At 48.4% G+C, this 15,087-nt stretch overlaps 1 protein-coding gene across 1 annotated transcript in view; it reads right to left on the bottom strand.

Annotated features, from left to right (window-relative positions):
* The window catches only part of pcdh17 (protocadherin 17), a gene marked incomplete at both ends in the record, with an annotated part of 65,359 nt that extends 51,877 nt beyond the window's left edge, over positions 1-13,482 (bottom strand). The window contains one exon of the mRNA XM_080833789.1: positions 10,999-13,482. Coding sequence (XP_080689915.1) covers positions 10,999-13,482 — 2,484 coding nt within the window. The remainder of the gene's footprint in view (positions 1-10,998) is intronic.
* Positions 13,483-15,087: the final 1,605 nt, after the last annotated feature.

Genomic DNA, 15,087 nt, shown 5'->3' on the forward strand with positions numbered 1-15,087 from the left:
GGTGGAGCTGGGGGATCATAAAAGAGAAGAGATGATGCTACTTTTGAAGGAGAGCACGGCGGATACTTTCCCAGGACGGAAGAGAAAGAACCCCCCCATGCTGTGCCGGGGCTCTCGAGTACGGCTAAGGTTTGGGCCTGGGATAACGGGGGGAATTGGCAACGGCCCTCACACACACACACACACAATCTCTCTCTCACTCTCACAAACACTCAAACACACACACAAAACACTCTCTCTCCTACACACACTCACACACATACTCAAGGCTGAACACCCACTTTCTCACTGATCTCAGATGGAAACATATATCTGTGAAAACAGCACTATGGTCATGTGTTAGCCCATCTGTAGTTGCATGGGGAAACTCAACACCTACACATAGGATTGCTGCTGTCTTTGACTGCATAAGGGGAAGATGCTAGCATGACACATCACTCAAGCAGCCAAGACTTGTCTGTTTATCTGTGAGCTGTCTGCCTGTGAGTTGTCTCACTCTAAGCGTTCTCTTCGTTCTGTTCCTGATTGGGAAGGAATAATGTTCTATATGATGCCATGAGCAGCAGCGATGACCAATGTTCTTGGATGGGAGTTGCGTAAACAACAGTAACAGGAGCAACAGCACACTTGTGTGCATTCCTTCTAAGTGGAGCAAGACATGTCCACCCACTCACCACTAATGCACTGTCACACACACACACACACACACACACAAACACACTTCCTCAGCATGGCCAAGTCACTTATTGACCAGAAATATGAACAGGAGAGAGCCAAAGATGCTGGCAGTACACACACACACACACACACACACACACACACACACACACAGAGTACCCAGATGGTATGATGTGAGATGGCTATGTAATGCTAAATGAATAAATAAATAAATAATAACTAAATAAATAAAGAAACAAACATCTAATTTTATACCTCCTCTTTAAAGTCCTCTCGACTTAGAGCCTCATTAAAAAGTGATGCGGCAGAATTCTGTCCACTCACACTCACATTTACACACACACACACACACTCACTCTCTCTCTCACACACACACACACACACACACAAGCAGTGCAGTACAGTACAGCAGCGGCTATAGGCTCCAGCCGTCTTCTCCTGGCTAGTCTCTATTGACTGAGCAAATTAGTTTTAAGTGGCTGGCGTCTTAAGGTCCAGAGGTTGGGAGCTTGTGGTCGTGTATCTCGCCAGGCATTTGTGCCGGACACCCCAGCTTTCTCTCTTCTCACAACAACACTAATGGCCCGGTGATGCCGACTGGAGTAATTAAATATCCCGACCGCATAGCACACAGTAAGCATTCTGTGTTTGCACCCCCCCCCCCCCCCCCCACCCCCACCCCACCACCCTTTGTGGAGAGGAGGTCATTTAAGGAGGTACATACACACACACACACACACACACACACACACACACACACACACACGAGTGGAATGCTTAATGCTGGGCTTGACATGACTGAGGGTTGTGTTGGTAAGATGCGCTGGAGGTCATCTTGCCCTGGAAGCCCAGCCAGATTGGATCTAGCAAGATGATGGATGGAAAAGAGAGAGAGAGACAGAGAGAGAGAAAGAGAGAGAAAGAGAGAGAGAGGGGGAGAGAGAGGGAGAATGAAAGGCAATACGCTCATGGGTATTCCCATAACAGACTCGACTGAAGGTGAAAAGGTCACACCACTGATTGTGCACGCATGTGTCAATGACTACACATTACTGTGAGCACAGCTCATACTGTTAAGACTCTGCTGGAAGACAATCCCCTTTTGAAAAACTAAGGACAAAAAAAACATCCTATTTCTTTCAACAGAGACCCAGTGAGTCGTTTGATCTCTCTTTCAGATCCAGCAGCAATATCCTGACCAATTACACCCAACATTTACCTTACATGCTACAGACCTTACTCCATATGAATTGAACTGCCTGCTTTCATATGAATGAATCTGAGTGTGTGTGTGTGTGTGTGTGTGTGTGTGTGTGTGTGTCGGGAAAGGACCCTGCCAGCCTGACCCCACAGGGTGATCCCAAGAGCGCCGAACTGCACAGCAGAATTATGCTGCCACACACACACACACACATTGCTTAATTATTCAGCTCCCCGTAACTGGGATTCTCCAGGATTGGCCCATCCATAATACATGGTCCTGGACAAATGTCCACTGAATAATACATACAATTATACACACATTCATACACTTCTGCAACTCCAAATGATCTCACACTGACACCGACACACACACACACACACACATCAACACAGACCTGTTACAAAATCCAGGTAATTGCATGCACACATTTATTCATATACAAATGTACAAACCCACCCACACCCACTCTCACACACACACACACACATACTCACCCACACACACTTAAACAGACACTTTTTCACTACTGTAGTTCACTGCCACAATCAGAGCACAAAAGCAAGTGGTGATTTTTTTTAAGGTTTTTTTCAATCTCTCCTGCATTTTTTATGTTGGGTTTTCCGACATGGAATACAGCACCCAAAGGAAGAGGAACGGAGGGAGCAATAGATGAGGGAAAGAGAGAGAGAGAGAAAGAGAGAGAGAGAGAAAGGGGGGATAAAGGAGGGATATATTTCGGTCGGCATTGCTTTTGGAGAAAGCAGATTTGATTTCATCTGAACAGCGAGGGGGGAAAAACTGGGCTAATCTTCAATCCATCTCTAATTTGCAAACGAATCGTCACTTGAGTCATACGCCCTGCTTTTCGCTTGTGGAGGAGACGCAACTCTCTACCCTGGAGAATAAAAGAGAGAGAGAGAGAGAGAGAAGAGGAGGAGGAGGAGGAGTGAAAGAGACAGAGGAGAGGGGAGGAGAGGGGAAAGCCTCGTAACAAAAAGCAGTTTACCAAAAATGGAATTTTGGAACGCTTCTGTTCTGACTTGATTTAAAGGATGTGAGATTTGCCTCAACCAAACCCCCCCTCCCCCTCCCCCACACAAACCCAGACACCCCCACACACAGAACATGCAGCGAGGGACTTCAGATGTTTATCGTGACATCCTGCGCTTCGCTCTGATTGGTAAAACACGATGATTTATTAATGAGGGGAGTATATATAGCTGCCTGTGGATGAAGCTTAACGTGCAAGGGATGTGTTCACTCACACACACACACACACACACACACACACAGACACACACACACACACACACACACACAGTGACAGGCCTGTGCACACAAAAGCAAAACCACACAAGTAAACACACATTTGGAAACACACACACACCATTTAGCCTATGGGGAGAGAGTAAAAAATAAACAAAACTGAGCAATATCATTCCTAAACCTAAAAGAAAACAGTGTTCAGTAAACCCCCCCTGCTGCTCCTAACTCAAGCAGATAGAGCAGCTCTGTGCTACCACACACACACACACACACACACATACACACACACACACACACACACACACACACACAGACACACATAAACTGCTTCTCTTCACTGCTAACACTCCTCATCGATCATGTGTGCCTGTGTATCTAAACCCTCTATTAATAATTCACTGTAGCAGGCATGTTGAAAATAAGAACACAAAAACTGAACTAAGGGGTTTTCAATACTGTAACACATACACACACACACACACACACACACACACACACACACACACATACACACACACACACTCACACATATATACAGAGTTAATTCAAACACATAGAAGCAGGGACAAGAAGCCACACACACTCACACATACAGATGCAACTCATCACTGAAGTACACACACACACAGACACACACACACACACACACACACACACACACACACACACACACACACACACACACACACACACACACACACACCGTCTCATGGCCATAAACAGGGCGCTGTAGTTGTGTCTCTGGCAGACAGCAGCTTGAGGGCTTCTTGCATGAAAAACACACAGTGGTAAAAATGAAGAGTGCCTTTTCCAGTGGCCGCCCCGGCGCTGCTCACTGGAGTGTGGCCGCAATTTCAATACGATATCGAGCCTCTGATAAATCTCACCCCCTGCATCCACAAAACCGCTCATAAAGAGGGAGAGCGAGCGAACGAAAGAAAGAAAGAAAGAAAGAAAGAAAGAGGGAGAGAGAGAATGAGAGGACAGAGATGCGAGACGATTAAGGGCAGAAGGATGTATGTATGTGTGTGTGTGTGGGGGGGGGGGGGGGGGGGATAAAACAAATGGGATATTGTTGGGGGTGTGGAGGGGCTTGCTCTCTCTCATACACACATGCCAGGGAGTGCCAACACAACGATGTCCCCTAGTTACCTACACAAACATACATCACACAAGTATACATACACACCATAAACACACAAACATTGACATAACCATACACATACTCACTCCATTTCATCTCTTCCTAAATATCCTCTCCTTTCACTATCTCAAGCTCTCTCTCTCTCTCTCTCTTCTCTACCCAAAACCACTCCTGTCAAGCATCTCACCCACTCTCCCCTTCCATCCATGTCTTCACGCAAGGACATCTGAATTAACCCGCATGGCTACACTCACGTTTTCCCTCCCTCGCTTCCTCTTTCCTTGCCAAAGCCAGCATTGCTGCGTCATACCATAAAAACACACACACACACACACAAATAAATAAACAAACAAACAAGCAAGCAATGCAAGCGGCTGCTGAGTGTGAGTGTGAGTGTGAGTGTGAGTGTGAGTGTGAGTGTGAGTGTGAGTGTGTGAGTGTGTGTCAACATGCTGTCCCAGCTCCCTGCCCAGTGCTTATCTTAAGTAATGAGGAAGAGGGACTCGATATGGAGGTCCTGCAATGTGTCATCATGGACATCCTACAGGGGTGTGTGTGTGTGTGTGTGTGTGTGTGTGTGTGTATGTGTGTGTACTGTGTGTGTGTGTGTGTGTGTGTGTGTGTGTGTGTGTGCAGTGGGGGTGGAAACGCCACTCTATCATGCTGCTGACCTTTATAAATGATGCGTGTAAAGAGGAGAAACTCCATGGCCATTCACAGACCAACCCTTTCATGCGCGCGCGCACACACACCCACACACACACACACACACACACCACACACCCCTCTCCTACATACGCTCTCTGGTCTTGCGCCCCCCCCCCCCCGCCTTGTCAAATGAATTACAGCTCCCATGTGCCCTCCTTGACCTCTCCCACTCAATTGACCTCTCCAGAACAACTTAATAAACAAAGGGTGTGTGTGTGTGTGTGTGTGTGTGTGTGTGTGTGTGTGTGTGTGTGTGTGCATGTGTGCGCATGGATGCATGTGTGTGTGTGTGTGTGTGTGTGTATCTGTGTGTGCCTATGCGTGCATGCGCGTGTCAGCTCTGACTGCAGTGTGAGCTTGAGCGTGAGGTGCTGAAGCTGTGGCCTCACAGTGCAGGCTGGGAATGTGACCAGGCGCCCGCTGTTCCTGTGATCACCATTCTCAAGCCAGCAGAGAAAAATATCTCTCACACACACACACACACACACACACAGACACACACACACACACACACACACACACACACACACACACACACACACACACACACACACACACACAGAATGCTTCGCTGCTTCCAACAGGCGAGACAGGCATGCCTGAAATCCCGTCTCCTTCTCAAATCCCTCCCTCTCTACTCCCTTGCCTCTGACAGCCCTTAGCCAGTCATGAGGCAGAATGTTGCCACCTACAGGCCGCTCTGGAACAGCCAAGCTTCTGCTTTCCCCGAGCTTCTAAATCACCGTCCACTGGTGGATTTACAGGGGCGGAAAAAAAACACTTCATTGCATTCCAGACACAAGGGACCCAGTTTCAAGCAGTGTATCAGAGCGAAAGAGATTTTTAAATCACAGTCAAGTAAATCTGCCATGGCAACAATGAAGCCAAATAATTAATCCAAACACTACTTTAATTATGACACTGCTTTAAATGTAAGGCAACATTATTACATGTATAATACATTTACTTATTTTCCACTTACAAGTAGGAGGAACAACCCTCACGCTTCGGTGCGGTATGAGACCTTGGTGAAACCGCACTAAGTACTAAATCTATTCAATAACACAAAGTGCCATCAGATGAAGAAGTGCACAGTAAGTGTGAGTTAGGAATGTTAGGGTGTCAGGGGTAGTAGAGAAGGGGTTATTCACTAGGCAACACATGGGTCTGGGATCGCTAAATCGCTTTTTTAGGTGGGGTGAGAAAGGTGTGTGTGAGTGGGAGGGGGTCAGGGTGGTGGTGGTGGTGTAGTGGTGGTAGGTGGGGTAGAATGAAGATCCTCCCCTCTTGAGGAATGGAGGCTTGGATCGCTCTTAACCCTGATTAAATAGTAAGTAATATGCCTCAGCGCCTTAAATGGAATTAGGCGTCATTACAAGCCATCCGTTTCCCCTCCGCTCAAACTCCACACAAATCAAATTACGCCGCTTGTTGCGCTGGACCCAGCCCTGGGCTCGGAGGCCTCAGATTCTTTCTTCTCCCTAGTTCTTTCTTCCTTCCTTCATCCTTTGCTCTCCTCCTCTCTCTCTCTCTCTCTCTCTCTTTGCTTTCTCGCCCTCCTTTTTTCTTTTTCTTGCCTCGTCTTTTTCACGCCTCATCTCCCCTCTCCACACTTGGGCCATTCTCCGGTCAAGCTCACCCAAATCACTGTATGCCTGTTGAGCATTGTTACAGAGGCAGCTTGCTGGTCGACATGTCACACACACACACACACACACACACACACACACACACACACACACACACACACACACACACACACACACACACAAAACCAGAAACACAAACAGCAATAATGTGCAGAGACACAAACACTCACATAGCACTTCCCAAGTGCTTCAACAAACTGGTTCTTTCACACTTGAAATCCTGTGTGCCTGCTAAACCGCACCTACACCAGTTCCCCCCCCCCCCCCCCCGCTGCAACAGATCAACAGAGGATGCCGTCTCCCCTGTATCAACACATACCTCTGCAACTGGACTGGCAACTGGACTTTCTAGCTAACAGAACCCAGCCTGTAAGGTGAGACAACCTCTCCTCCTCCTCCTCCACTACCACCCTGATCACCGGCGTACCACAAGGCTGGGTGCTGAGCCCTCTTCTGTTTTCCCTGTTCAGCCGTGAGTGCCTGCCTGTTTATGGCTTCAACACTGTCATCAAGTTGGCAGATCACACCACGGTGGTATGTCTGATCACAGGTGACACTGGGACAGCGCTTCAGCACCTGTGTGACAACAGCAACCTAGCACTTAAACACCCAGAAGACCCAGGAGATCATCGAGGACTTTAGGTGGGCTTCACCTGGTCCCCGAACTCCTCCATATCGGTTAAAAAGGTGCAACAGCGTTGTTACTTCCTAGGGAGCCCTGAAGGAAACTCAGCTGTAACCCAGTATACTGATGAATTTCTACCGCTGTATTATTGAGAGCATATTTACAAACCGTATCTCAGCGGGTGGTGAAAACTGCCCAACGCATCACCAGCAACCAGTTACCCACTAATGAAAACATTTATTACAAGCACTGCCTGGCCAGGGCGAGAGACATCATCTGTTTCTCATCCTAACCATGGACTATCCACCCTCCTCCCATCCGGCAGGCATTAGAGGAGCCTCCGCTCCCGCACCAGTAGGCTCAGGAAGAGCTTCTTCCCCGGAGCTGAGACCCTGCTGAACTCCACACCACCACTCTAATAGCATCATTGCACTCATTACTGCACTGTTTACAGTACTATGTAAATTGCGCCATTCACATTTTGCACAATCTGGACCACATACACTGTAATTTGTATTCTTCAACTGTCCACTTCTCCTCTGTACGTATTTAAAAATATTTACATAAATAATATTTGTATATTGGAACTCTCCACTATCCATCACTGTAAGATGTAGCAGCGCTTACACTGTAGTACTTACTTTTTCTGCACGTATCTATAAATAATACTGTATTTTTGCACTGGTTAGATGCTAACTGCATTTCATTGGCTTTGTACCCATACTCTGCACAATGACAATAAAGTTGAATCTAATCAAATCTTATCTAATCTCTCTTCGTGTCATCGGCACTTCTGCTGCTGCCTGAAGCACTGCTACCCCTCCAGAGCACTCCTCCATCTCTCTCTCTCTCTCTCCTCTGTTCCTTCTCTCCTCTCTGTCTGCTTGGCAGCTTCTATTTGTTTATTTCCCTTTATTTATTCATTGGCTACTGGCACTGGTGACAGATGTGGGGAGTTGGGAGCCCGCCCCACAACCCCCAGGTCGATGGAAGAAAGGAGAGTTGGATGGCAGGGGTGTGGGTGTGTGTGTGTGTGGGGGGGGGGTTTGTCTTAGTTTCTTGAATTTTTTTTCAGATACCCACTGGTCTGGCTGAAAGAGAGAGGGAGAGACAAAGAGAGACAGAGAGGAAGTGTGTGTGTGTATTTGTGTGTGAGGGAGTGTGTGTGTGGAGGGGCTGTAGGGGAAGGATACAGTATTATTTTACTCCGTCAGAAACTGGATCCCCGTGTCCAGCTACTGGCTCTAGAGCGAGCGGCCGTAATACAATGCAGGACGAACTAGAGGGGACCCAGTGCAGCACAGCGCAGGCGAATACTGAAGATTTCTCCCTCTCCCTCCCTTTCTTTTTGGCCCACTCACTTTTTTCTTTTCCTTCTCTCTCTATCTCTCCGTCTTTGCTCTTGTTTATTTTCCACTGCAGGAGCGAGAGGGCAACAGTAAAGGACAAGGTAATGCTGAGATCTCTTTCTCCGTCGTTTACTCTCTCTCTCTCCTTCTCTCACTCCCTCTCTTACTCCTTGTTTCACTTCCTCTCTCTCTTTCTCTCTCTCTCTCTCTCTCTCTCTCTCTCCTGGTTAGTTTTCTGCAGTAGTAATGCAGGAGCCACGGGGCTGGGCTTTGCTGGGGTAATCCATCAGTAATAGATCAGCCGGCAGTGGGGCCAAACTCTTGCCAATTATTCTGTTCACTTATTAGGAGGGCTGGCCTCTAACAGCTCTGCCCCCAGCCTATGACCCACAGCTGGACACAATGGGACAGCAAGACACACGCTCTGAAAATCACACACACACACACACACACACACACTAAACCATGCCCATGTGCATAGACACAGAAGCACTCATACCACACACAGAGTTAATACACACACAACCACTGAACTATGCTCATGCACCTACACACAGAAGAACACACTACACACATAGCACACACACACAGACACTGAGCCATGCCCAAGCCCATGAACACAAAAGCATGCCGACTACACACAAACACACACACTCCCTGGAGAGTGCTTGTGTCGGCTAAAACTGTCTGAAAAGCATCTAATACAATGGTGCCAAACACAGCAGAACTACAAGCTCTGAGCACACACACACACACACACACACACACACACTCAAGTATTATAATTCAGTCCTTTGAATGAAAAGCAACAGCAAATACTGCCCTCATGTCAGATATGCTGTAAAACAGGAAAATGCTAAATTAGGTGGCTAGCTGTGTCCCAGCTGGTAGTACACTCCGACTGTACCACACCGCCAGTGCTTTAAAGAGTGTGTGCTCATCAGTCGTGACAGTCACCAACCCGCTTTCAACCACCAGGGTGTACCTCCCCATCCCCGCAGACACACACACAAGTTCTCAACGGCTCAGCCAAATCTTTCAGTACAAATAAAAATCAGCACTGGCAAAGGTGGGGAGGAGAAAACAAGGAACAAGACGAAGAGGGGGAGGGGGTCTCTCTTTTCAGGGAAAAACAATCCCAGCATCCACCTTGCTCTTGGGAATCGACTGGGTGACACACTATCCCGACTGCTTACATCCCAACATCCCGCGCTCCCGCCTATTAATGATTCAGGAGAGATCATACGCGCAAAGGCCTCGCCAACTCTGAGGTATCAATTTATAGGGAGAGCCATGCGAGGGAGCTAAAAATAAAATAAACAAATATGATTTCATCCTGCGTACAATCAGAGCTCCCCTTTGAGAGCAGCGGGGGAGAGAGGGGAAAAATAGAGATAAGAGAAAGATAGAGAAAGAGAGGGAAAGAGTAAAATAAAAAAGGAGGGAGAGGTAGGAGAGGACAGCGGAATTGAGGGAGATGAGAGAGAGCGAGAGAGTGAAAGGCAGAGAGATGCTGAAGGGGGGACACACAGAGGCAGAGAGAGAAAGAGAGAGAAGGGGAGCGAGAGGGAGAGAGGGAGGATTTCTGCATCCCCCTGTGAGGCAGCAGCAGCAGCAGCAGCAACAGCAGCAGCAAAAGCAGCAGTAGACACCGGAAGCTCCTCATTGATCGGGGCTCTTTTCATTTGCTGTGAAATGGCTGAGTACATTTTCTGAACGAGAGGCAAATCAGAGCATTCTGGCATTTATTAAATAACAACCCCAGCTTCACGGCTAAGCCAGCCAATGCATCATAACCGTCTGGCTTTCCCAGGGAGTACTGGCTACACAATGCCTCTGTAACAAAATTACACACTGTGCTCGAGTTCCACCGAAATCCATTACCCTAAAACTATACAAGCCAATTTAAGGTTTTCAATAAAGATGAATAGCGAATCCCTACGAAATGAACAATGCATTGCTCACTTGTTATTCTCGTGTTATTTCGGCTTAAAGTCGACATCTCCAAAATTGTCCCCATTACACTGCGCAGATCAACAAAAACCTGGGACACAGACCGAATGGCCTGTGTGTGTGTGTGTGTGTGTGTGTGTGGGTGTAGGGGGGGTTCTATTTCTGGGATTTGCCTTACATGTGTGTGAGCATGGATGACAATGGGGAACAACATTAATGCTTGTGCATTAGTGTGTCTACCTGTGTAGGTGTTAAAAGTGTTAAGCCATTAGCAGCTGCAGGCATGAGTGAGTGAGAAAGTGAGTGTGTGTGTTTGGGGAGTGACCAGCAGAAACAGGTGATTGAAGGTGGGGTGTGTGTTTGTGACCAGGAGCGAGCACTACCCATCAAAAGCACGCGCCTGTGGGGGGGGGGGGGCCTACCTGAATGATGGACATCCTGTTAGTGGGGGTCTCGGTGGTGCTGGTGACGGGCCCTGTGAAGCTGGTGTGGCAGCCGACGGGCCCCTGCGGCACTGGCAGGTTGTTGGCGGCCGGCTTGAGGTACATGACCTCGGAGCGCGGCGAGCTGAGGGGCAGACGCGTCTGGTAATCGAAATACATGGGGGAGGTGGCGAGCGAAGGGCTGCTCACCACATTCATGACGTTCATGGCGTCGCGCTCCTCCACCTCGCTCTGCACCAGCATGATGTCGTTCTTGTTGATCTTCTTCTTCTTGCTCTTGCCGAGCGTCGGGTGCGAGTACTCGGCGATGCGGCAGTTGTACGTGCGGATCTCCTTGTTCTCGCGCTTGCACTTGACCACGATGGTCACCATGGCGGCCAGCAGCATGATGGAGATGATGCTGAGCGTCACGATGAGCGGCAGCGACATGTCCCAGCCGTGGCGCTCGGCGTTGATGCGCGGCTCGCCCTCGGGTAGCGCCCCAGAGTAGGCCTTGATGATAAGTTTGGCGTTGTCTGCGAGAGACGGCTTGCCGTGGTCCGAGACGCGGATGACCAGCTCCACCACGGGCGCCACCTCCTCCCAGAGCGAGTGGGAGGTGCGCAGCTCACCGGTCGCCGGGTCGATCTCAAACAGGTGCTCCTCGTTGCCCTCTGTGATCTCATAGGTGAGGCGCCCGCTCTCGCCGGAGTCGTTGTCCACGGCGCGCACTGTCGTCACGATGTGGCCGATGCCCACGTTACGGGGGACGTGGATCTCGGCAGTGTCGTTTTGCAGGAGCGGGAGAACGATCACGGGGACGTTGTCGTTCACGTCCAAGATGTTCACGCGCACCGTGGCGTTGCTCTGCAAGTGAGGTGAGCCCGAGTCTTTGGCCAGAACCTTGAAGTCAAAGTACTTGGTCTGCTCATAGTTGAAGGCCCGCAGTGCATAGATGGCACCGGTGGAGGCTGTGACCCCCACAAATGTCTGAATGGAGTCACTGCTGACATTGGAGGGCAGCAGGACATAAGACACCGTTCCATTCAGACCCAGGTCAGGGTCGATGGCCAGAACCGAACCCATGTACTCACCCGGCACATTGTTCTCCGATATCTGCATGACATAAACGGGTTTGGTAAAGTGGGGGGCGTTGTCATTCTCATCCAGGATCTTGACAGTGAATGACTTGGTGGAGTTGAGCGGAGGATTGCCATTGTCCTTGGCCAGGATGGTGATGTTGTACTCGTCCTGGAGCTCGCGGTCCAGCGGCTTGTCTGTCTCCACCGTGTAGAAGTTGTCGTAGTTCTCCTCCAGCTTGAAAGGCACGTTCCCCAGCACCCGACACTGGAGCTGGCCGTTCCTGCCCGAGTCTTTGTCTGTGACTCTCACCAAGGCGATGACTGTCCCTGGGGGGGCCGCTTCGCTGATGGCCCCCTGTCGCACAGACACAAAGTTGATGGACGGCCAGTTGTCATTCCTGTCCGCCACTTTAACAGTGACTTTACAATGGCCGGGAATGGGATTGGGCCCTTGGTCTTTTGCCTGAACATCAATCTCTATAATTGGGTTTTCCTCATAGTCGATTTTCCCCTGAATCTTTATGACACCTGTTTCAGGGTCTATAGAGAACAGTTCTCTGATCCGGTCTGGCGTGTAGCCACTAAATGAATAAACTATCTGCCCGTTGCTGCCTTCGTCGGGATCTGTGGCATTTAAATCTATCAATACTCTTCCGGTGGGGGTGTTCTCGGGGACCTCGACCACATAGGAAGGCAACTCAAACACCGGGCTGTTATCATTAGAATCAATAACTTTTACATTAATCTGCATGGTACCGGATCGGGGATATTCCCCTCCGTCAATGGCTGTTAGAATCAGCGTATGGTGGCTGCGTTCCTCCCGGTCTAACGGCCTCTGAATCACCAGCTCTGGGAATTTAGTTCCGTCCCCTCTTGATTTTACATCCAAAGAAAAGATGCTATAATCGTCTCGCGTGATCTGATAGGTTTTCAGCGCGTTCTCCCCAGAGTCCAGGTCGTGCGCAGCGGTCAAGGGGAAGCGAGTGCCCGGAGCCGCATTTTCAGCTATCTCAAGATCAATCACGTCGTTGGGAAAAGTGGGGGAATTATCATTTATGTCCTGTATTTCGATTTTTATCATGAAGATTTCTGCGTCGTTGGCAAATACCTCCATGGAGAGCTGGCACTTGGGGTTTCGTTGGCACAACGTGTCCCTGTCAATCCGCTGCTTAGTCCTGAGCAGCCCGCTCGTGGGGTCCACGTCAACGAGATGCCGGGCTGAATTCTCCAACACTCTGAAGTTGGATTTTTGGCCCGTTACATTTATTTCAATGTTAGCATCTTTGGCGAGGTTACCGATTATAGTGTTCTGTTTTTGCTCCTCTGGCACCGAGTAGTTCAAGTTTCTCAGCGTTAGGGCTTGAGCCCATAAACAGAGGAAAAACAAAATAGAAAGATACATCCCTTCAGCGTGTGCGCCCTTGATTCCAATGCGTTTTACGCTGCCGACCTGTTGATTTGCCTGGCAAACTGGCGATTTATCCACTCAATTACTGAACGGGCAGAGCACTTTATGACGAGAAATGTATAAAGTCATTTTGTCGTTCGTTCATTTAAATGTCTGCTTATTTTCTCCAGTGATGATTTTTTTATCGTGTCCTTTTTCTCCACACAAACTGCTGCTGAACACCTAATTTAAATTCTGCTGAGCGCCCAGACTCATCGGAGGCATCATCACAATCCCACCAAATGAAACAGCCGTACTGCGTCCCTCCGTCTGAAAAACAGAAAAGAAAACATTTTTTTTTTCTGAACAGAATGATCTGCAACTCATTTCAGTTTCAAAAAAATTAGTCAAATACCGCGTGTGAGGCAGAAATGGAAAGGCAACACCTTTGCTCTGATATGCGCATTCTCACCTCTGCGACTTAACGAAATGCACAGCTAACGCGTTATTCTTCCTTCCTTCAAAGAGGATGTACACAGCATGTCAATAATGTAACCTTGAGAAACATACAGACGCCTCAAAACAGTTTTATGTAGGCTACTTGGTATTCTGCTGGCTTCTCGACATGTAGGTTAATTTATGCATCCACATTTCGCTATGACGCGACTTCTCTATTCCCCAAAAGCTACACAAATCTACCAATTCTTTAGTAATTGTAATGGTAACTGCAATGTAAATCCATTTTCTCTAAAGCATTCTTACATGCTTAACCGAGGCAATCTCTTGAGCAAACCGTCTTGAGGCAACCCGATGAATACAAATGTGTTAAAATAAGCTTCTTTAACGCTCACACACTCGCATAATCCCCCCTATTCTAATAGAATCCAAACGCGAACCCAAACAGCAAAGAATGAGGGAGGCAAATGGCAAGAAGAAAAGACAAAAAGACGAATGACACACTTCTACCGTCACTGTTCATCCCCCGCGAGGCTCGGTGGCTTCTTTAAGCTGTTGCATCCATTCTGACACGGTCCCAATTTGAACAGAGCACCACACTCACTGACTGCGGTGCTTGTACGCCAGCTATCCTACAGAATCTGAACCACTACAGTCTCGCTGTAGAGTACCCTACGTGTTGATTTAAAGACATAAACTTACCCTATGGTCGGCAACCCTGTCAAACGATACAGAGATATGAAAATAGAATGTATAATCCTCTTGCGCCACCCTGTTTCTGTTAGGATGCGATAGAAGCCAAGTCTGATGTTCGCTACAGTGCATGGAAGTCAAACTGATCCAGAAAAGTAGCTCTGCCTGTAATTTCAATGAGCCGCGTCCTCTCTCCCGTATACCCCTCTCTTATTAGAATGCAGGGACTTGCCTTCGCTCGGTTCCGTATGCAGTGAGTCACGGCTCTCCCCTAAAGACTCTTTATGAGAGATGTGAAGATCAAGACGTAAAAAAAAATTATAGATCCACAAAGGATAATAGCAGTGTGATCAGTCCTCTCTCATGCTGCATTGACGCGTCTTGAGACATCCCAGTGATAGCATTGTCCTTGTGTCTCAGTACTATATGTCCACACTTGCTTTGCGACAGAAACGCAGTCAAGCAGTTCGG

The sequence above is a fragment of the Sprattus sprattus genome, assembly GCF_963457725.1.
Source record: "Sprattus sprattus genome assembly, chromosome: 3".
Classification (NCBI taxonomy): Eukaryota; Metazoa; Chordata; class Actinopteri; order Clupeiformes; family Clupeidae; genus Sprattus; species Sprattus sprattus.